We start from the raw sequence: 24,145 nt of genomic DNA on the forward strand, positions 1-24,145 counted from the left end.
CCGGAGGATTGGGTGGTTGAGGCCTGGATAACCAGACTCTCGGGGGTGGGGTGTTGGGAGAGGAAACTGGGGTCGCTCGGAGCAGGGCGGTGGCGCCGGGCAACGTTCCGATCCACAGGAGGGACTGTGAAGGGCTTGGACCAAGTGCCCTGCAGAACGTCAATGAGGGCCTCATTAAACTGCAGCAGAGGCTCAGTGGAGCTTGCTGTCGGTTGAAGGACCTCTGTGAGGACGTTAGTCCTCACGGCCACAGCAGGCAACTCGAGCCCTAGGGCTTCGGCCGTCTTGCGCAGCACCACTGAGAAGGCTGCACCCTCCTCCGAGGCCACAGTCGGAGGAGAGATGAAACCAGCGTCCGGGGAGGTATCCAGACCGCTGGCATCCCCAAATTCCTCTGCCCAGTCCTGAGAAAGTTGGGCCTGAGCAGCCATAGGGTCTTCAGACCCCTCCCAGTTGCCCTCGTCATCCGATTCCCGATAAACAGGAGGAATGATCGGAGCCGGGCAGTAGATGAAGCGTTCACCAATCGGCGCCGGCAGCGGCGCCGCGGTCGGGCCCGGACCGGGGCTAAACTGGTGAACGACGTCGTCCGGGGACGGCGTCGGAGGTGGAACCGGTGTCGGCGCCGTCGTGAGGTCGACCGGCGCCGACCGAGATCCAGGCCTGGATCCCTCGGGGACCTGCGGCGTCGGGGCCGGAGCCATCGACGGGGCCGGGGCCGGATCCGCCGGCATGCGAGGTCGCCCAGTCGAACCTGCAGGGGCCCGAAGGCGCGCCTACAGGCGTCGACGGCAGAGCCAGGCCCCTCATGGCCGAAGGAAGGCACTGACTTCCGCCGGAGTCGCGTCAGTCCCAGGGACCGGCGGGTATGGGGACGGACGCGGGTCCTGCGGCTCCGACGGAGCCGCGGGGGTGGGACCACCCTGACCCTTGACCGAGTTGCGCGACCGGCGAGGGGAGTCCAAAGAGCGATGTCGTCTCTTGGACTTCTTGGAGTGCTTCGACTTACCCGAAGACCCCGACGAGCGATGACGATGGCTGCAGCTCCGCGATCGGTCCCTGGACCTCCTCCTGGACCGGGACCGAGAGCAGCGTGGGGCCAAGTGCCGAAGCTCGAGAAGCTTACGGGACCGCTCCCGCCTAGCTTTCGATGTCAAGGCCTGGCAATCGAGGCACGACTCCGCGTCATGGTCGGCCCCCAGGCAATAAAGGCACTGGCGATGGTGATCCGTCACCGACATCAGGCGATGACAGGCGTCACAGGCTTTGAAACCAGGCATCCTACCGGCACCAGAGTCGAGTCGATAGACCAAAATAAGTCAAAAAAGTTAGTCAAAAAATGACTAGGGGTAAGCTCTTCCCGGATCGGCGCTTACTGGCGCGGAAAAAAGAAGAACTGACGTCAGCGTGCGAGGGCGGCGTCTAAGTACTCCGACAACGTCATTCCGGCGCACGACGCCGGACGCGGAGTCGCAGACGACGCCCAAGGGGTATTGCTACAAAAATCTTTCCGGATCCAGCCTGACGCCTGGGGATATTCTAAGGTGAGGAATCTAACTAACGTGTTTCTTTCAGATACATTTTTACATTGTTGTTCATATATCGTCTATGTGTGTCCATGAGGACCAGCTCCTCCCACCAGCCCATAAATAAACAGGCATAGCGGGGGGAAAAGCTGGCCCCCATTGCGACTCCTCGCATTTGTTGATAATATGTCTTATCGAACATAAATATGCTGTTATGCAGGCAAAAACTTATCATGTTCACTAACATCACATTGTGTTGGGGCAAGGTCGCCTTGTTTTTTCCCAGAAAGTATTCAATGGCACGTATTCCATCTTTGTGATTGATGCAAGTATATAGGGAGACAACGTCCAAAGTTAAAAGTAAACAGTTACTATTCCATTTAAAATCTTTCAATTTGGAAATAAAATCACTTGAATCCCTTATATATGAGGGTAATCCTTGAACCCACTCTTGTAAAAAAAAAAGTCAATGTATTTAGATGCATTCTCTAGTAGGCTTGATCGGGCCGAAATTATGGGCCTTCCGGGAGGCTTCAACGATTTTTATGAATTTTTGGGATAAAATAAATGATGGGGACGGTTGGATGATTTCTCCTAATCAACTGATATTCGTCCATAGTTAAAAGTCCCGCACTTTTCCAAGCCACCAGTTTTCCATAAAAGTTACTTGATATTTCGCTTAAGGCTAGTGCATTGCTGAGCCTGTAACACGTTCTGTCGTTCAACTGGGACATAGCTTCCTCCATTTAATCGTTTCGGGCCCACAGCATCACATTCCCTCCTTTGTCTGAGTTTCTGATGACAATGTTCTTATCCTTTTGTAATTTATTTATAGGCGAGTAGTATTGCTTGTTTTTGTTGCTTATATTCCGTTAGTATTTAGAGTTTTGTGCTTCAATTTTTTAATTTCATCAACCACATTGTCACTAAAAATATCAAAGCCATCTCTTGGAGATATGGGGGTTCTTCTTGAATGGTGTATTTTTCCTGGTTGTTGTTTGCGATACATCCGGACTAAGAGTGGGTGAAAGTTCCTGACTGTCAATTCATTCAGTTTCCTGTTGTAAATCCCTCAGAGTTTCCAAGAGAGACTGTTCTGCTATGGAGGTTGGTCTTAAGGATCCATCCGTGTCCAAATCATTCTGCGTATTGGTGTCTACTTTCGATTTCATTTCAAGTAATGCATGATATTTTTGGAGTTTCAGTTTACGCAAAAATTTATAGATATCCATTCTTGTGTTGGCATAGTTGAAATTAGATTTTGGACAGTAAGACAGTCCAAGAGCCAGAATTTGTTTTTCGGCTTTAAGAACGGTCTCTGACAAGTTTTTTTGATTTATTTTTTAAAAACATATTTTATTAAATTTTTACATCGTTGGTATTTCCATGGGCATGTTATGCATCTTCACTTAATTGAAAGCGTATCCTGTACATAACAACATTTGTAGTTTGACACACTAGTGTGAACCCAGATCTCAGTAACTTGTTTACATCCATATTACACATCTTAGGATTTAAAATCCACATAGTGCTTCGCGTTTGTACATCTGGGTGAGAACATATGCCACATATTATAACGTTTAACTATGCAAAACCCAATCTATCTGGACTAACCTATTAACCATATAACCTTTACCCCCCCCTCCCCGATTTCCCTGGAGTGGGCGCTATTGATGCATCAGTTTAAACAGCCCCAGCCCCTAGCTGACCAGGGCGCGACCGCGACCATCCCTACTGCCACGTAGCCTTACGCGACACAACCCCACTCGGATAATGCTCCCCCTAATGCCCCACGCCCACCCTAGTGTGACCACGTTCCTATCCCCGCTACTCCGGGGCCTGCACCTTTGCCGTATGTCCGCCTGCATAGTCGTACCCCGACCAGGGGTTCCCACTGCGTTGTCTCACCAGTTACCTAACGGACCACATGTGAGATGGTCCGGCTGCCCTATCCTTGATAGTCCATGACTGCCCCTAGTTTACTCTCCCCCTCCCTGGTTTGTTTATTCATATGGCAAATACCTGTTACATTGCATATAATTGCAGTAAAGTTATTTCTACATGTCAAGATGGATATCACCTGACTGGAACAATGTACTTAATGACGCCACGCTCCAATACTGATATGTAACAACTGTACTAACAAATGCCAATAAAAACAAGTTTAAAAAAAAAAAAAACCTTTACCCCCCCTCCCTCCCAGTTCAACCACAGTATCAGACTATGCACGTGCAGCTGGCATTTCCTCGAATCCTTCCTCCATGTTTTTCTGTCTGACAAGTCGATTACAGTTCTTCCTATTTCTTAATTTTGGTCTATCTGCGGTTCCACCAGCCTCTTCCTCGTTTTTTGTTGTATGAGACTGGCCTGTCTTCTGACTTTTCTCCTCTGCCTGCGCCGGTAGTTTCTCCTCTTCCTGTTGGTTTCTTTTGGGGTCTCGGTCGGAGAGTTTGTCTCCGCTCCTCTGCTAAAAAATTAAATTACTCAGCAGGGGATAGTGCCAAACGTGCTCCACTTGTGGTCGCTCTGATGTTATCCCCTTCCCCCTCACTCTCCATTGCCGAACTTAAATCTGAATTGGAGGTGTCAGTTGGTACTGGTTTATTAAATGCGGTACCAGTTTGTTGTGCATTTGTGGCCACATATTTTTTTTTTTTTTTTTTTAAAACCTTTATTGACATTTCAACCAAAGACAAGTATGGGCCTACAACCCCCGGGGCCGGCCGCTAAGCAGTTAGAGTAACAGAAAGCACATTTTAATCACAGGCAGCACCTCGGGGAGCAGAGTCTCCATGCTAGTATACTCTTGGCCACTGAACAGCCCAAGTAGGAAACCAGGATATAAAAGGTTTTCATTTTATAATAGATGATGGAAGGATCAGGTGCCAAACAATTTCCCAGCAGCGAAAAATGGCAGGCAGAATAGTAAACGTCAACAATAAACAGCAATCTATCAAGTCAATCGCGCTGAAACAGGAGGTTCAGGATGTGGAGGAATATCACGAGCCATTTGCGCCTGCAGTCCCCTGCCCTAAGACCCAGAAAACACCACGGAAATTGAGGCACAAATGAAAAAGCAGTGAATGACAGCGAAGGAAACCTACCGTACTGACCCCAGAAAAGAAGGACAAAGAAAGATAAGAGAAGAAAAAGGAGGCCATAGAAACAAAGTAAAAAACTAAAAAATCCCCTCCCCCAGTCCCCCACCCTGCACCTCTGCAGATGACTACGGCCCCCCCCCCAGCAGTGTGCCTGTCGCCCCGAAACCAGACCCGAAATATAGAAGAAACAGAGAAAAAGGAGAAAGAAAGGAAACCCCACCTAACGGGGGAGTGGAGAGAGTATTAATAAACTGGAGGAGGGCCTTCAAACATGCCCCCGGCTTCTCCCTCCCGCACAATGTGTTCCTCCCCAAAGCAAACAGTAATCAACAAAAAAACGACCATGTCAAAGAAAAATGGGGAGCGTTATGCACCTATTACACTATTAGTTATGCCGTGAGAGCACGCAACCCCTGTGCCCGCCCGCCTATTAGATGACAACCTCTGAAGGATCAGTCTTATCCTTGGCCTCTCTTTGCGAATCCACCAATGCATACCCATCGACCCAGTGCCATGTCCAATGTTACGAGGAAGAGGAGCGTCCAAAAAAGACCAGGAAGCGACACACACATGTAGGGTGGACGTCTCTGAATACCAACACAGTCATCATTATGGAGGATCATCTTTCCCAGTACTGCCCCAGGACATGCACTGCACACAAGGTCCAGGATGGAGGAATCAGCCAGAGCAGGCGACCGTTGCTTGAATATTGCCTGGGTCGCCGGAGGCTGTGCGTGGGACAAAGCCACCACCTTCTGCTCAAATCTAAAACCTCCGGGACAGACCAGACCTACAGCCAGCCGACCACACGTTGGCACATTGTCCGGAGTTTCCAGCTTTCCCCTATTCACAGGGGCGGCCACGACACTGTCCTCCTGTGTGAAGTGAAACAAGTCCTTGTGTACCTGGGGACAGGCAGATCGCAACTGTTCCGACGCTGACGCAATACCATCAAGCTTTCTCCCCAATACCCAGGCGCCGTGAACCAGGGTGGAACGAAGGGCACCGAGAGCTTCGATAAGGTCACCGTACCCCAGCACAGCTCCCCGCGCCCGCTCCGCTACGCTCCTCTTAGCCACACACTCCCAATCTTGCTGAGACCCAGTGTACAGGATGATAGAATCCATCCTATCAAGATGGCCGCAGGGTAGTTCCACCCCAGATTGGGACCGGGACTCAGGCACAAGCGCATCAAGTTCCATGTCACTGCAAACAGGGTTCCGGGGGCAGGCAAAATATGTATCCAGTGTGTGGTCACAGGTAACAGTCATCCTCACCCTGGACCAGCGCCTGCGAAAATCGGGACGAGTTACAGGCAGCGTCCGAGCAGCTCACTGGCGAGGGCTCAGGCAATTACCGAAGAATCTTGGAATTGCCACCTCGGGCATGCACTCGTTCCGCTACGCCCAGTGGTAGGAATGACCACGGCGAAATTCAGGCCAATATCCGCACCGCTCCGGTATTCCGACTCCACCCAGTCACCAATGGCCGCTGTTGTTGAACTGCCGCCCGGCCATGTTGTCCACCCGAGGTCCCGGTTCCAGGGTTGCACAGGCCGCAAACTTCAGATGAACATTTCTCCGGCGGTACCGCCGCCAGAAACTTCAGAATCACGCGATCGGTTGCCGCTCTCAACCACCAACACGGGCATATAGCGCAGGCTAAGGATCTCATGCAGGATATCTGTGCGGGATGCGGAGGTTCACGGAGCCGGGAGCCTACGCTGCCGTCCCGATCGCCATCTTGGCTCCTCCCCCTTGTGGCCACATATTTGGTGGATTTCATTGCATCGTATTTTCTTGAAAAGGTGAAAATGCGTCCAGTTTCATAGTCCACCCGATCTCGGTGGAACTTGAACGCTTTGCGCTCCTTCACCTTGTCTTCCTCCTTGCGCAATCTATTCATCATTTCTGGTCTAAGTTTGGTTATTTCCTCAGTTTGGCCCATGGCGGCAATTTCCTTATTTATCTTTTCAATGCGGAGTTGTAGTGCCGCTCTATCTATTTCTGCGGATTTTACTAAAATCTCTACAAGTCTAATAGATGTGTCCAAATTACATTGTGCCCATTCTTTCATCACTTCGGGGTTGGGCTGGTCCTAACTCGGTGCAGTCAAGATACGCAATCCCCTGGGGATCCTCCCCACCTCGAGATATCTCTGCAATGATTTATGTTCCCACCACTTGCCCTGTTCGCCTCGCATTAACTTTTCCAATGTTTTCATTTTGTTTTTTATATTCTCTTCCGCTAGTGTAGCCATTGTGCCCCGATGATTATACACAATGCTGCTTGAAGGGGCCTTATTAAACATTTCGGAGGCTGCCGCCTCTCGGTCTTTCAGCGTGTCCGCGGACAATCTTTGATCTTTTATTTAGTTACTCGGCATTCCGCGGGCTGAAGAGATTTTAGCAATGCCGCTCCAGTCCCGCACGCACACCAATAACCCCGCATTGCCACTAAGTCCTACCTTTCATGTATCTTCAGCATCTCGTGAGTCCTCCGACACAGCGAGAGCTGCAAACGAAACGATCGGGCGGCACAGTCCTTGGCTTCAGAGGGGCTGACTGTCCAGATTCCTTCCGGATTTGAATTACTTTCGGTTGTAGACTCTGAGGTGGTTGCTTTGGTTTGCAGTCGCCTCTTCATGATTGGGGGTCCGCATTTTGACTGGTCAAAGCCTCGCCAGTCTAAATATCCAAAAAGCTACTCCTTGCTTCTCCCAGATTTCTCAAACAAAGCAGACGCGGACCATCAGATGCGTGCTTAAAGTGCTAGTTTAATGTATTCAAAGTATGATTGGGATCAATCCCTTATGTATATTTCTTTGGTTTTATTATATACACACACACACACACACACACACACACACACACACACACACACACACACACATATATAGACACACACACACACATAATATATACACATACATATACACACACACACATATTTTTTATTGGAAGCAGTCCCAAACCCCAGGAGGGGAGGGAATAGAGGGGCTAAACTTAGGAGGATGAAACATGCTATATTTTAGAATTCGATACCAAAATTCTTAGGGGCCTCAATACCAGTGAAGATATGTATACTTGCTTGTAATCCTGTAATATACCTGTGATCAGGCTATAGTGTATGTATAATCATGATATCAATTATCCCCTACCAACATATGCGATATAGTTTCAATCAGGAAACAAATTAGAAACCGTCATCGAATGAACCTGAAATTAAGTTTGTGTCGTTGTGGGGACCTGTAGAAGGTAAATATGGAGTTTTGAGGTGACTACTGCTGTCCTCTAATTTGGTAGAAATATTATAATGCACTTAGGCACTTTATAGTAATTTAAATTGTTTACTATGGTGGTGACGCACATTTGCACTTTATTCTTTTGGCACTTTAAATGAAACACTGCAGAAAGCGTAATTATAAGTCAAAACAACTGATACAAAATAAGATATAAAGAGCATTCATGCCAATATTTTATATGAGTAGTGGATTGTACAAATGGAAAGATGTCAACATGTAATGCAATATTGAAAATGCTAATCGTACAGGTTTTTATATGGTATTTTATAGTGATTTTTAAACCGAGCTGCATGTGACCTGAAATTGCATTTTTATGTATTTATTCCGATAAAGCATTGTTGTTTCTTTTTTTTTTTTTTTTACACTTTTTATTGAGCATGATCTGTAGTATTCATTCAAACAATTTCTTTAAAAAAGAATGAATTCTTAATGAAACAGTAGTACATCAGGAAAGTTAATAGGGGGAAAAAAAAAAAAAAGAAAAAGAACAGAATCATTACAACCCAATACATATGCACAACTGATATGAAAAATAAAAGATATAAAGTGAAAATCTACACAGTTTGCCTCGTCATATCATGTCGGCCCTTCTCTTATCAGGGGGGAGATCTTACACTGGAGTACCAGTTGGAGATTGGGGCCCAGATCTGGGTACCCCGGGCTCTAGCTTTCCTACCTCTTGTGCTATATATAGCTATCTCCTGCTTATATGTGGCAAGAAATCGACTAAGCCACATCTGAAAGGTGGGTACATTGGGATCTTTCCAACAGGCCGCCAGAATAATACGAAAGACGGCAGTGCCCAGGAAGACAATCCTCTGTTCCTCCAGACTGTAACCTAAGGATTCGTCGTGACCTAGAAGAAATAGGGTAGCGGAGGATCTAAGATTCCGCCCGAATACTTGAGCCCAAAATCCTCCAATCAATGTTTGTAAATTATCTAGTTTCGGACATTCGGCAAACATATGAATTAAATTTGCCTGTCCCTGTCTACATCTGGGGCAGCAATCATCTACTCGTAATCCCCAGGTGAAGAGTTTAGCCGGAGTAAAATACAGGTTGTAAATAGTTTTAAAATATTGTGCTTTAAGGTTAGGTGCTAAAAATAATGTTGTGTAAAGAGTTAGAGAATAGTCGATATCTACATCTGGGTTTCCGAGTTCTTGTGCCCAGGATCTCTCAACACGATCTAGATCGTCATTAGAGGATTGAGAAAATATATCATATAAAGTACCTATCCTAGTAGCTCGCTTCTCAATAATAGAGAAAAAATAAAAACTATCTAAATTAATATTAAGTTTAGAGTTACGGATATTGGTAAAGACTTGGAAATATTTTAGATAATCTGTGGATGGAATATCAAATCTCTGTTGTAGTCCCTCGAAAGATGGAGTAACATTCTGTCCAAAAAAATGACCAAGTGTATATATGCCTAAATTCTCCCATCTCCTAGAGACATTATCTATCAAAAATGATGATATGATCTTTCTGTGCCAAAGAGAGGTGTATCTTGTTATTTTGGGTATGCCTAGTTGTTTGGAGGCAAGTTTCCAGATTTTCAGATTTCCAGTAGGACCATCGACATCTCTCCCCCCGTGGCGCCCATGATGTCAAATAAGGCAATGACTCTACGGGTATGATCAGTCATTCCTCTCCCAGGGATAAAGCCATGTTGCCATGGGGATACGAGATGTTCGATGACCCCCCTCAGTCGGTTTGCAAGTATCTTGGAGTATAGCTTTGAGTCAGAGTTTATGAGTGAAATAGGTCTATATGAAGATGGAAGCTGGGGGGGTTTCCCCTTTTTTGGGAATATCGCTATATTAGTGTGTTTCCAAGACTCTGGTGTAGCTGAGTGATGTTGTACCCCTAGAAACAGGTCTAATAAATAGGGTAGTATCTGTTTGCCCAACACCTTATATAACTCTAGGGGGATCTTGTCAGGACCAGCCGCCTTCCCATTAGCTAGGTCCGACAATGCAGTCTCTAATTCTACCATTGTAATTTCTTTCTCCAGTTCTTCTCTACCTACTCGATCGAGTATTCTAGATAGCTCTGGTTCCGGTAACCACTCACTGAGAAAGATTTTCGTGTCTCTTGTAGATAGATGTTCATTATTATTTTGGTATAGTTTTTGGTAATATTTTCGAAACACATCTACAATATCTTGAGGGGAGGTGTACTGTTGGCCCTCATATTCGATATTCTTTATTTTATTGTATGTTTGTTTTTGTCTAGTTTTAAGAGCTAATTGCCTCCCTACTTTTTCCCCTGCTTCATAAATTCTCTCTCTATTGGCTTGATATATTTCCGCTGCTTTTTGAGTTAGCGAGCTATTAATTTCTGTTTTTAAAATCAATAGTTTTTGCAGTGTATCAGAGGTTGATATTCCTTGCTGAATTTGTTTAGCATGTACTATTTCAAGGTTGATGAGTACCACGTTAAGTTGTTTATTAATACTATCTTGAGTTTTTTTACGGTTAGCTACAAACGCTATAGTCTCTCCTCTAATTACTGCCTTAAAACAGTCCCATACACTGAATCTGGGTGCACTATATTGATTACAATCAAAGAAAGTTTGAGCATATGATATAATATGATTAATATAGTCTGGGTTAGTAAGAAGCTTTCGGTCAAATGACCATTGGATATTAGGTCTATTAAAACTATCCAATTCAAAAATGAACGTAAGTGCGTTGTGGTCAGAGATGGTTTTGGGGGATTTAATTATGTCTATTAGGGCTGTCTTATGTAATGATGTCATAATATAGTCTAATCGAACATACTTGTTGTGGGGATAGGAATAATAGGTGAAGCCGTTATCATTCTGCTTCAAGATGTCCCAAATGTCCATTAAATCGTGACTATCCATCAGATGGGATACTGCCCTGTAGACTTTGGGTTTTACGGCCACTATAATTCTGTGGGAGTCTATTGTTTACTAGTTTTTCAATATTTATATTAAAATCCCCACACAGGATAAGTGGGCCGGCCCAGGAAGCCAGTTCTAATTCAAGTTCGATAAAGAGTTGTGGGACATCCAAATTAGAGCCATAGAGTGAACAGATGGTTATATCCGATTCTAGTTGAACCACAACCCACCTGCCATGTTTGTCGACAAGTCGGCGTCTAGGACTCCCAAACCGGGTCTTGCCAAGATAGCGACTCCCCGTATTTTAGACGTTTGAGATGTTGCTGCTATCAAATTAAATCCAGGAATTTTTAATACATTTTTATCACATCCAGCTATGTGGGTCTCCTGAATACAGAGGATGTCGACAGGATCCTGACGTAACAATTGAAAAAGTTGGGCCCTTTTTCTCCCATCATTGAGACCCGCTACGTTCCAACATCGCAATTTTACTCTCCCCATTCAAAACTATTCCCCATTGAACTGGTAACATCTATGTAACATAATTTGCACCACCACCAGCCAACTTTAAATTCGATATTTACATTGATATTCCTCTCCCAGTTCTGATTAATCAAAATAAATAATATAGGACTCCAATCACTTAAAGAAATTAGAGTAACCAAAAAGCCTTTAAAGTTTCTTATACTACAGATCAGCTTCCATCTGACGTCACTTAGTTCTGCTTCATGTAGTTCAACTTGTTCCTGTGTGGCTGTAGCCTCTGCCTCATTAATGACTATACGGTCTTCCATTTCTGTCATTCTGGTGTTGAAGGTGTTAACTGATCTTGACAGTTTACGCACTACACCCTGGACCTTATGTAGAGCTAATTGTGCTTTGCGTCCATCCCTTGATGTTTCTTCTCGATGGGAGGCGATAGCCTGGAGGACTGTATCCATCACCGTGGAGAGCGTAGCATCCTGTTGATGTGGAGAGCACCGTTGTGTCGGTCGGGAGCCGGTGGCATGTTCTTGAGACCCCAATGCAATAGAGGGGGAGTAATCCCAAGTCAACCCCTGGGCCCTTTTCTTCCGTATGGTAGCTCTTTTATTTTCCCTGGATTCTGCCGTTCTCACCTCGTGGTCACTCTCCGTCTCGGAACCAGTGTTAGTTTCAATATCGAGTTCAGAGTCATCTGACCATCTTGCATCTTCTATCCCTTCTGATATTGAGTAGAAGTCTGAGGGATCCCTGGTGGTGTCGGTAGGATCGGGGGTTATCTCGTCTCCATCGGTTTTCTCCTTGCCATCAGGAACCTCCAGCAAATCCCCCAGATTTTTTGAAGTGTCTCTAAGATCTGATGTCCCCAGATCACTCTCTAGAGCATTGCACATGGGCTGGTATTGCGGTGTTTGCCCTTCCTGCACAGCCACAGTCATTGGGGTTTTACGGACCGTTGGTATAGCTTCAAGTACTGTTACTGGTGCTGGCGCTAGTAAGCCTGCTGAAGTGGTCTGTATCAATAATGTTGAAGAGGCTAACGAGACAGTAGAAAAAACAGGAGTATCACATAAGGAAAGATTCTCCATACCTTGCATTTCAGCATTAGGGTCTGCCCCAGCCTTAGAGTCTAGTATTCCTGCCAATGCAACTGTAGTTTCCTTGCATATCACAGAGCTGTCCTCTCCTATAGTTATAGAAGCATTTGTACTAGTGTTCATTATTTCCATATCCTCGGTTATGCCATTCTGACTTTGCCCACTAGGTGTCACTGTAGACCCTGGAATAGCTCTCAGGATATCCGCGGTTGATGGAAGAGCTGCTGGTTTCTGTGATGGGGGGACCGGGGTCTGGACCGGAGCAGACACTGGAGCGGGAGTCTTTCGGAGCAGTTCAATCACAGATGGACCAGCTACGGGCGTATTCGGCTGTTGTCTTGAGCCCTTTGCTGATTTTCCAACTCCCACGTCGAGATCGGTAAAATCGCCGCTGCCCTCAAAAGGTGTGCCGCCTCGCTTTGCAACCAACTCCTTGTCACGAAGAGCCTGCTTCGCTGCTCTAGTCTTGGCTGCAGCAGCGGCTATCGTAGCGGCGTTTTTCGGCGCCATGCCACAGGGGACACAGGAGACACTCCGTAAAGGCGGAGCTGTGTCCGAGAGCCGAGCCGGTTGATCTAGCTCTAGTGGTCCGTCTTGCTTCACTCGCGTAGCTGCCCCACCGGTCTGTACACGGGCAATAAATCGCAGCACAAGTACTCCGATCAAAGAAGTACAAAATGAGAAGCGTAGTTGTAGTGCACTAGGGTCCGGTGCAGACATCAAGAGTCGATCTTCCGCTCTGTTCCCAGACATCACGCCAGGGTCGCCATCTGGGATTTAAAAAGCAGAGAGGAATGGGGTGAGTCCTTTTACTTCCATTATTACTTAATTTAAGCAAGACATCTTTGTTTCTTCGTCTCTACTCTGCTTTTCAGAGCGCTGGCTTGGGAGCTGCCTCACAGCGGTCTAACAAGCCGCCGCCATCTTGCCTCCTGGCCACCTAAAGCATTGTTGTTTCTTATGTACATATCTATATATTTATGTATCTATTGACTTAGAAGTGGAAAGCAGTATGTTGTCTGTGTCCATTGGTATGGTTGATGCACATTTCACTTTAAAAATAGTTGATCTCACAATGCAGCACTGTCATGTGATCAAGGCCGCGGGCGGCCGAAACGCGTAATGGCAGATCGTCGGAGATTAAACACTTCCAGCACGTGAAACAGTGGTCTGTGTCATTTATTTTCCAAATTAAGGAATTGTTTGTAAGCGGAGTACCCGATATATATGTGTGTGTGTGTGTGTTTATAGACTGTACTGTATTGTAATATTTGTAATTTGTATAGACCTTACTACCCCTATGATAGGAACTAAAGCGCTTACCCAAATGGAAAGTAAGTTACACCATGTAGGATGCGGTTGGCAGGGTGTTTTTGTTTGCGCTCATATGGGAAGTATTTTCATGTCGTGCTTGCTGACCATCAATGTGGGGTTATTGTGCTATGGGACACAGAGCCTGGCAATGTGATGGGTAAAGGTATGTGGCAGATAGACACAAACATTCTAATTGGGTAATAATAGACAAATACAGCTTTCTTTTACCAGGTTTTTGGGTGAAAAATATTTAAAATATGCAAATATATATTGCAATACATATGTATAGTGCCAATCCAAACAAGTGAAGTGGAATATCCCGGGGAATTTGTAGATTTGCAGTATTTTTTTTTTAGCTTTAGTTTGTTAGTATATGGTAATAATAGAAGAATACAGCTTTCTTTTACCAGGTTTTTGGGTGAAAAATATTTAAAATATGCAAATATATATTGCAATACATATGTATGTTGCCATTCCAAACAAGTGAAGTGGTATATCCTATCCTATTTGAGGGGCTGGTCAGATTAAAACGTAATTGTAATTCTGAAGGGAAATTTATTGCAGCACTATCACATATGTTAAATCGCTTTAGAGAGAGAGAGGCTATCTCTCTAAAGTATTGCGTACTACAACACAAAAGTTCAAAACAGTTATGAAAAATGACCTTTTGCTTAAAATTTTTTAAAAATGACATGCAAGAACACCCCAGAGAAGGAGGGTACATAGAAAGATGGAAACTAAAACTGAATATTTAACAAACAATCAAAAAGGATGAGGAACATGTTTAAAAAGAACTGGGGCAGTCTGAGAAATTACAAGATTATAACTAACCTTATTATTTCAAATCCAGACATGACGCGTAGAAAAGTAAGAGTTTGAGGGACTGCTTGGTTACAAGCCATTTTACTTGAGAACAACATAATCGTAAGACATGAAGGAACCTCAAGCCCCTCACCCCCCCACCTGTGTAAGAAGTGTAAGGCTTAAAAATTTAGTAAACAGAAATCCAAATATGCAGTACCATTCAGTCAGAAACTATACAAAATAGAGATATAATTCACTGGTAAAACAAATTACACCGTCTACTGTAGTGAATACCCCTGTGTCAAAAGATACGTAGGGAGCACAACATTTGAAGTTAAGAAAAGGATTTTGGAACACGTTATGTACCATCAAAAACAAGGATCTAAAAAATCCACTGCCAAGGCATTTCGAAATGTTTGATCCAGGAGATCGGACTTAGCTGTGTTTTTTGAAGTAGACAAGAGTAGAGAAACATTCAAGGGAAGATAAGTGCCTGAAACTACATAAATTGGAATTGAGTTATCAGTTTGGAAACTTGCAAACTTTTTGGGCTCAACAGGAATAAGGGATTAGCAGTCCATCTACCACTCTGAGATGAAGAATAAGATATTTGTGTCATTCTAGCTACTTCTAAGAAAACGTATCTTATTTCTTCTTTATTTCATTTTTAGGTCTGGCGTTAGCCAAGACCTTTTGATTTTACTAAGATTATATGTATAACATTCTTACTTAAAGGGGCTTTCAATCAACTCTTTTTGCTTCCGCCCACTACAGCATGCAGCAATGGGCCAGCCTACTTAGGCCACTGGTTAACTTTATTTTTAGCGACTGCATTTTTCTCTCTCACAATGAGCACATCTGGATACAAGTTAGCTCCATTCAATGTCAGTGTGTTTGTTATTACTTTAATACTTTAGTGTTGCTTTTGTGTTAAGAACCTGATGTGATAGGAGGAAGCTTTCTATCAGCTCTTCATGTACAAGTGACATTCCACCTTTATCAGTTCCTGTCTACTGCAAATGCTGTTGTAAATTCCTTTTGGAATGTCCTTTGTTTATCGGACTGCTGCTTTTTCACACCATACCAGATTGTGTCCATTTGAATCTGTTCTATATTAAGTTATCCTCTTTTTACTATAGAAGCAGTACACAATGCAGGATATGTTTATTCTGGACTCACTTTCAACAATTGTTCTTTAATGACCTTTGCCCAGGAAGAAAATCGGCCTTTTTTATATTTAATTTGCAGAAGTTGTAACACTTTATTCTTTGTCTTTTGCCTTCTTTCATTAGTTTGTTCCTTCTTTTTCCTTTGTTTTCCTTCTTTCCTTTCTTCTTGTTTACTCTCTCTAGGATTTGTTCCTTCAATTAATTTCTTTCTTTCTGTCTTTCTTCCCTTCTCTCCTCTGTTTCTTTCCTTCCATTTTTCTAGCCTTCCTTTCTTCCTTTCCTGACTTCTTTTTTTCTTTTGTTGCCTTTTGTTTTTTCTTATGATTTTCTTTCTTTCTATCCTTTTCTCTTTTTCCTTATTTTTCTCTTTCTTCTTTCTCAAAGGTTGGCAACCAATAGCATAACGATAAGCTTTTTCAGGTCTGTGTTAGCCAAAACCTTTTGATTTTACTGCGTTCCTTCTTTCTTTACTTCTTTTTTTCTTGCCTTCTTTACATCTTTCTTGCCTTTTTTCTGTCTTTCTTGCCTTTGTTCTATCTTTCTTGCCTTCTTTTGTTCCTTCCTTATTTTTCTCCTTCTTTCATGCCTTCTTTCTTTCCTTCCTTTTTTTGTTATTCTGTACTTGTTCCTGCTTTCTCAAAGGCAAGAGGCCGGCATCCAATGGCATAACAATGGGCTTTTTTAAGTCTGCATTTGCCAAGAACTTCTGTTTTTACTAATGTTATGTATATGACAGTTATTTGTAGGGGCCTTCTGCCACATTTCATCTATTAGTCTGTGGTTGTGTCATTCACCTTTTCTTCCTTCCACTCCAGCATGCATCAAGGGCCAATGAGTCGGCCTACTTCAGCTATTGGCTAACTTCACCACGAGTAACTGCATGCAGCCCTTTCACAAGTAGTTCCCTTCAGTGCCAGTGAGTTATATGGTAATGTGTGTTTTTCTGAGACCCAAAAACATTTGAGCCTTTAGGCAATGTTTTTCTTTAGATTGATGAAGGCCTAGAAGCTTCCCAAACAAAGTTTTTCAATAACCATGAGAAAACAAAACAAGGACTGACAAAGGGTTGGCAGTCAATGCCAGGCCAAGTGGCTTTGCCAATGCATCCTATTATTTGCACTTAGATTGGCTTTATTTTAAACATCACAGTCAAGAACCTCAAAAGATAGTGAAGGCCTGATGTCGTTATTTGAATGAACAGGCAGACATCATGGACTTTACATATTGTGGAGTATATGAAATTAACATGAATTTAATGAATGCACATTGAATGAACAGGAGTTTGTAGCTTTTCGAGGGAAAATATGTAAGCAATGAATCCAAATATCTTAAAGGATAAAGTTATACTCAATACAGATAATGAACAACTCCGGGATAGTACTTGAATTGAGAAATTCCAAGATGATCTTTTAACTCATGTAAACATTATATAATATGCACATATATATACATATACACACACATATATACACACACATATATACATATATACACACACACTCGCACACACATATACACACACACACACATATACATACACACATATATACATATACACACATATACACACACACACTCGCACACACATATACATACACACATATATACATATACACACACACACACACACATACATATACACACACACATATACACACACACACACACACACACACACACATATACATATACACACACATATACATACACACACACACACGCACACACGTTTCCAAAACAAGATACAACTCATGAGGAAATAAGGATTTCAGATAGACAAGAGAGACTATTATGAAGTATGCTCTCAATTACTATGAATGAAATTTGTTTATATTCACGAAATTCAAAATGGCGCCCATCCGTGAACAAGGCTTCCTGGGTCGAGCCAAAATAGTCTGGTCCATATCCAAATAAACTATCACCAATTTAATTACAAATACCCTGCTCTCAGATGCTTTTCTGGCTTGTCGCCACAGAGTGTTTGAAATGTAAACTGATGAACCACACACCTGAGCCAACTCGGAAGGGTCTGCACTCATGAGACTGGAGTATTTCATGTGTGGCTAAATGCCTTGCCATACATCCAACCTGCCAACAGCGACCAACGTTTGTCGCTCACGGCCTTCGGCTGTGCATGCATGGGTTAGCCACAGGCCTGCAGCCAAGCCCACCACACTACTGACTACTGTAAGCCTACCTCCACCACTACCAATCTTCGGCTGTATGCAGTGGGGGTTGGGTGCGTGGCTTGTAGAAGGCGTTTGACGCAATAGCTTGGTCTTTGCTTATGGCCAGACACTTGTTAAAAAATTTTTAAATCAGTATAACGAATAGTTTCTTACCTGTCGGTGTAGTTTTGCAGCTTGAAGATCTTTCTGGATTCACTATGCTGTGCATTATTCCGCGATCTTGTGGTTGGGTCTTTTTTTTTTTCGTAGCCCAGGTGGGCGTCGACGTACACCATTTGGTGCACCTCCCGTGACGTCGTCGTGCTTCCTGCGGAAGTCCCACCTTTGGGCGCCATCTTCGGGTTCTTTTTTCCTTTCCTCTTTTTTTTTTTTTTTTTTTTTAACCCTAGGCGATTGATTAATCCTTCTTGTCCCTTTATCTGTATGTTTGTATTTCTTTGATCTTTTCCATTTCACCCCCTCTTCCTCCAGCCTCATCTTCCTGGCGGAGGTGGGTGGGTTCGCTAGTGAATCCAGAAAGATCTTCAAGCTGCAAAACTACACCGACAGGTAAGAAACTATTCGTTTTGCAGCGTGAATCTTTCTGGATTCACTATGCTGTGCATCGATTTTGTAGCGGTTTTCCTAGTTCTGTGGCGGCTGGGTGGTAGATGAGCGTTGGTCGTTGAAAATGTGCTGAAGCACCTTCTGTCCAACCTGTGCTTCCTTGTTCATCTGAATGTCCACGCAGTAGTGTTTCGTGAACGTGTGCACAGATGCCCAAGTTGCCGCGAGGCATATGTCCTGGATGGGCGTGTTCGCCAGGAAGGCCACGGTGGCCCCTTTCTTCCTTGTGGAGTGAGCCTGCGGCCCCTCCGCTAGCTCCTGTCCAGCCTGTTTGTGGCAGAATTGAATAGTGAGGGCAATCCACCTTGCGATGGTGCCCTTAGTCACTGGTCTACCCATGAAGCTAGTAGCAAAGGACACAAACAGCTGTTTCGACTTCCTGAGTTCTTTGGTTCTCTCAATGTAGTGCATCACCGCTCTTCTGGCATCGAGGGTGTGCAGTGCCTTTTCTGCGTTTGTAGTCGGGTTTTGGAAGAAACTTGGTATCTGGATAGTCTGATTTATGTGGAACGCCGACACTACCTTGGGCATGAAGTGTGGGTCCGTTCTCAGGACTATTCTATCTTTGTGAATCTGAATGTAGGGTTCCTGCAGCGTTAGTGCTTGAAGCTCGCTCACCCTGCGCAGTGAGGTTATGGCCACCAGAAAGGCTGTTTTCATAGTCAACATCTGCAGTGTGGCCTTGTGAATGGGTTCAAACGGTGCCTTCATGAGCTCCGTCAGGACCACATTCAGATTCCATGCCGGCGGCGGCAACCTTTTCGGGGGGGCCATCCTTTTGGCTCCTTCCATGAATCTCCTCACCACCTGCGAGCTGAAGAAACTTCCACCTTTTTCACCTCTGGTGTAGGCCACGATGGCCGCTAGGTGTACCCTTAGTGAGCTCGAGCAGAGGTTACTCTTTAGAAGGTGTGTGAGGTACCTCAATACTGTTGAGTCTCTTGTCATTCTGTTTTGCAGGCCGTTTTTCCGGCACCACACAGTGAACCTCTTCCATTTTGCGCTGTAGCATTTTCGTGTAGTTGGTTTCCTCGCCTCCCGTAGCACTCGCATCGTGCTCGGCGGCAATCTTAGGTGTGCGAACTCTAGGTCTTCAGGAGCCATGCCGCCAGGTTGAGGGTCTCTGGCTCTGGGTGCAGGACCTCTCCGTTTTGCATTGAGAGCAGGTCCTTCCTCCTCTCGAACCTGTATGGGTCGCCTTGTGCCATTTCCTGAATTTGTGAGAACCATGTCTGCCTCGCCCACTGCGGAGCCACCAGGATCAGGGTCATGTTGCTGGTTCTGCACTTGTCGAGCACTCTGTGCAACAGGGGTATCGGTGGAAAGGCGTAGGCAAATGTCCTCGACCAGCTTATCCATAGGGCATTTCCCTTGGATTGCTGATCTGGTTGCCTGGACGCGAAGCTTTGGCATTTTGCATTGTGGCGTGTTGCAAAAAGGTCTATTGTGGGAGTCCCCCATCTCCGGAAGAGTTTCTCCGTTTCCTGGCCATTGAGCTCCCACTCGTGTGATGCTGAGGTCTGCCTGCTTAGCCAGTCTGCCTCCACATTGTCCTTCCCCGGTAGGTGAATTGCCAGTAGATCTATCCTGAGAGGTATGGCCCATCTCCAAATCTCCTGAGCTAGGGATGAGAGCGGGAACGACTGTGTCCCCCCTTGTTTGTTGATGTAGAACATCGCCGTGGTGTTGTCTGTTTGGACCAACACCCTCTTGTTGAACAGGTGCCTCTGGAATGCCTTCAGGGCTAGCAGGATTGTTTTCAACTCGAGGTAGTTGATATGGCGGACCGCATCTGCTGGGGCCCATAGACCCCTCACTCTGAGGTTGTCCATGTGCGCTCCCCATCCCTTCTGCGATGCGTCCGTGGTAATGGTCACTGTTGGGATTGGTGGTGTCAGGCTTCTCCCTGCTGTTATGTTGTCTCTGTTCCACCAAGTTATCTCCTCCTGCACTGCGTGCGTAACAACCACTAGATCCTCCCAACTTCCGTTTGCTTGTGACCATTGTTGTTGTAGCCATTCCTGGAATGGTCTCATGTGCAGGCGTACATTCGGCACCAGCTGGATACAGGACGCCATCATCCCCATTATCTTGCTCACAGCCCTCACTGTCAGAGCTCGCCCCTTCTGGTAGAGCTTCGCCTCCTTCAGTAGAGCCTCTGTCCTCCTCTCGCTGGGCACTACTGTACTGTTGCGGGAGTTGATCTTTGCCCCCAGGAAAATCTTCACCTGCTCCGGTTCCATCGATGATTTTCCCCAGTGGATCGAGAATCCCAGATTTGTGAGGGTGTCTGTTACGCGTTTTGCGTGCCTCTCGCACTTTCCGCGCGAGTTTGCCTTGACCAGCCAGTCGTCCAAGTAGGGGTAGACATGTATTCCCTGCCTTCGTAGGTGCGCCGCTACCGCCGACAGGCATTTTGTAAAGACCCTTGGTGCTGATTTTAATCCGAAGGCCAGGGTCGTGAACTGGTAGTGTTCTTGTTCGATGTTGAATCTTAGAAGGCCCTTGTGCCTTCTGTTTATTGGGATGTGAAGATAGGCATCCTTGAGGTCCACGGTGACCATGAAGTCCCCTTCTCTTATCTGTGGCAGAACCTCCTGCAGTGAAGTCATTTTGAACCTTTGCGTTCTGATGAACTTGTTTAGGTAACGGAGGTCTAGTATGGGTCTGAGGTCTCCGTCTACCTTCGGAACCACGAAGTAGTTTGAGTAGACCCCTTTGTTGCGTTCTCTGAACGGCACTGTCTCTATGGCTCCCTTTTGCAGGAGTTTCCGCGTTTCTTCTCTGAGTATTGCCAGTTCTTGGGCCGATCTCAGTCTTCCCCTTGGTTTCCTGTTTGGAGGTCTTTTCTCCAAATCTACGCAGTACCCGTACTGCACAACGTTCCGTATCCACTTGTCTGTGGTTATACGCCGCCACTCCTGAAGGTAGAACCTCAGTCTTCCGCCTACTGGTGTCGTATGCTCGTAGGCTCTTGAATTTTCTCTTCCCCCTGATAACACTTTTTTGCGCCTCACCCTTGGGGTCCTGACGAGGGTAGGCGTCCTCTTGCGTGCTGAGTCACTTCGTCGAGGGCTGTTCGCCCCCTCTCCTCCTTTGGCCACGTCCGTTCCCTCTCCCGCGAAAGGACTGGCCCCGAGGTTGATATTGCCAGTTTTGCTTCTGCTGACCTTGTCCGTGACCTTCACCCTGCTGACTTTGTTGGAACGCCTGGTGCGACGTCCCCTGCTGGCTTCCTCCCCTACCGTAGGGTCTTCTCGAGGGATTTCCTCGCCTCATTCCCCTCAGCTGTAGGGCCCCCATGGACCTCGCCGTCTCGTTTTCTTTTTTCAGCTGGGTGAGCTTGTCGTCCACTGTTGCTCCGAACAGTGTCTCTCCATTGAAGGGGGTGCCAAGGATGTTGTTCTGCACTTCCGGTTTGAATCCCGAGATTCTTAGCCATGCATGCCTCCTCTCTGTGACCCCTATGGCCATGAGTCTTGCTGAAGTCTCTGCCCCATCCAACGCCGTCTTTATACAGGAGTTGGCGATGTTTTTGCCTTCATCTATCAGGTGAGAGGCTCTCTGCCGGTATTCTTCGGGGAGGTGCTTTACTAACTCCCCCATCTCATCCCAGTGCTGGTATTGGTGTCTATTGAGGAGTGCATTTGAATTCGCCATGCGCCAGTGCATTGCGGCGTTCCTCTCGACCTTTCTTCCTGTGAGGTCAATCCTCCTGCTCTCCTTATCCGGGGGTGGGCCCGAAGTTGCTGGTACGTTGGCCCTTCTCCTGGCCGTGGAGGCTATGATGGAGTCCGCGGTCACGCTACCCTTGATGTAAGGGGGGTCCAGGGAGGAGTGCTTATATTTCTTCTCTGTCCTGGGCGTGATCGACCGGCAGGTCGCAGGTTCCTTGAAGGCTTCTCTCCCCTGATTCATCACGCTTTGTAGCATGGGGAGGAACTTGCTCCTTGTCTGGATGGGGAGCAGTGTCTCGACGAGAAAATCGGCTTTCGGTTTCTCCTCGTCGAGTTTGACGCCGAAGGCCATTGCTGCGCTCCTGACCACCATATTGTAGACCCCGATGTCGTCGGGTGGCGAAGGCCTCGAAGGGTACGTGTCCACGGGCTCCTCCGGGTTTTCGGTGTCGAGATCGTGCCATTCGACGTCGTTGCTGGTAGATGCCGCCGATTCGTAGAACGACCGTTGGTCTTCTTCCTCGGCTTCTCCCTCATAATAGGGCTCTTCTTCCTCTTCGAGTTCTCTTGTCAGCCCTTCGGCGTCGAACTCGTCTTCGACCTCACCGACGTCCGCTGATGAAACCGTTGGAATCTTGAATTCCTTCATTCTGGTGTCGAACTCCTTCTTTCTTTGAAGGATGTTCTCCATTTCGGCCTCGAGGCGCCTCTTCTTTTTCTCCATCTCGGAGATGCTTTCGGCGTCGACCGCGGGCCTTTTCGATGAAACTTGTGTCGACGTCGAACGTTCTTTTTGCGTCGATCGGCCCGTTTCATGGGATGCTTTCGACGACCCTTGCCTTTCGGCGTCTTTCGGCACCAGGGAGTCCTTATCTAAGGATCCGCTCGGCCTCTTGTCCGTGGTTCCCCCTTTGGACGTCGAAGTTTTCGGCGCCGGGGCTCCCTTCGTGGACTTTGACTCAGATTTTCTCGAGTCACCCTCGTGTTGTCGAGGTACTTTCTGTTTTGCGCTCGACGATTCTCTTACCTCGTCTTCTTTTTTCTTGTCGGTCTCTACGACCGTGAAGTTTTCGGCTGTCTCGGCGTCGTTGTCCTCGTCGTCCGAGGAGAGGCCCAGAGCGTAGAGCGTCGGGGGCTTCCCCTTGCCATCCATGCTGGCGTTGGCCCTTCTCTGCCGCTCTCTCACCCTGAGTGTCTTCGGCGCGAAGGCTGAGCAGGCGTTGCAGTCGATACTCTGGTGATCGACCGGTAGGCAGAGGTTGCAGACCGGATGCTGGTCTTTTTGCGCGAACTTGTGGTGGCAGTTTGGGCAGAACTTGAATGGCGTCTTGTCCATTGCGCTCAGGGTCTCTGAGCGTGCATTCTCCAAGGCCGTCGAAGAAAAAGGGCGCTGGTCCTCCTTTCTTCGCGCTCCTGATGAAATCTTTTCCTTTCCTGATATCTTCTAGTGTTTCTATCGACGAAACTCGCTTTTCTTCCTTCTTCCTTCGAGTGTAATTCTGGAGCTTCCCGATGACGATCCAGACCCAACGGCGGAAAAAAGAATCTGAAGATGGCGCCCAAAGGTGGGACTTCCGCAGGAAGCACGGCGACGTCACGGGAGGTGCACCAAATGGTGTACGTCGACGCCCACCTGGGCTACGAAAAAAAAAAAGACCCAACCACAAGATCGCGGAATAATGCACAGCATAGTGAATCCAGAAAGATTCACGCTGCAAAAAACTCTTTTAAGTCAGAAGTGCTTCGAGAGTCAAACACAAAATGGTGATCAATTTCTGCACCCAAAATGGCCGCTCATATGACTCTTTAATGTTAATGATAAGAGGCATGTGCTGAATTTAGTGTCTTTTCCTGGCGTGGGACATATGTTTTTCATGTCTCTGGGATTCCCTTAGCACTCCAGGAACCAGGCACCTCTGACGATGATCACCCATGGCTGTGAAAATATTTTTTACACAGTGCAAACATCTGGAGTCAGGGCTGACGTGAAAGTTTCAAGACGAC

At 46.2% G+C, this 24,145-nt stretch overlaps 1 protein-coding gene across 5 annotated transcripts in view; it reads right to left on the reverse strand.

Annotated features, from left to right (window-relative positions):
• The window catches only part of LOC146802120 (uncharacterized), a 465,690-nt gene that overhangs the window by 72,399 nt on the left and 369,146 nt on the right, over positions 1–24,145 (reverse strand). The window contains exon 7 of one of the 5 annotated variants that reach the window (XM_085621681.1): positions 12,943–13,152. The exons of the other annotated variants lie outside the window; for them this stretch is intronic. Within the exon in view, the coding sequence (XP_085477807.1) occupies positions 13,083–13,152 (70 nt within the window). The 3' untranslated portion in view covers positions 12,943–13,082. Of the gene's footprint in view, positions 1–12,942; positions 13,153–24,145 lie in introns of those variants that run through there. 5 annotated transcript variants of the gene reach the window in all.

The sequence above is a fragment of the Triturus cristatus genome, chromosome 8 (assembly GCF_964204655.1).
Source record: "Triturus cristatus chromosome 8, aTriCri1.1, whole genome shotgun sequence".
In the NCBI taxonomy this organism is placed as follows: domain Eukaryota; kingdom Metazoa; phylum Chordata; class Amphibia; order Caudata; family Salamandridae; genus Triturus; species Triturus cristatus.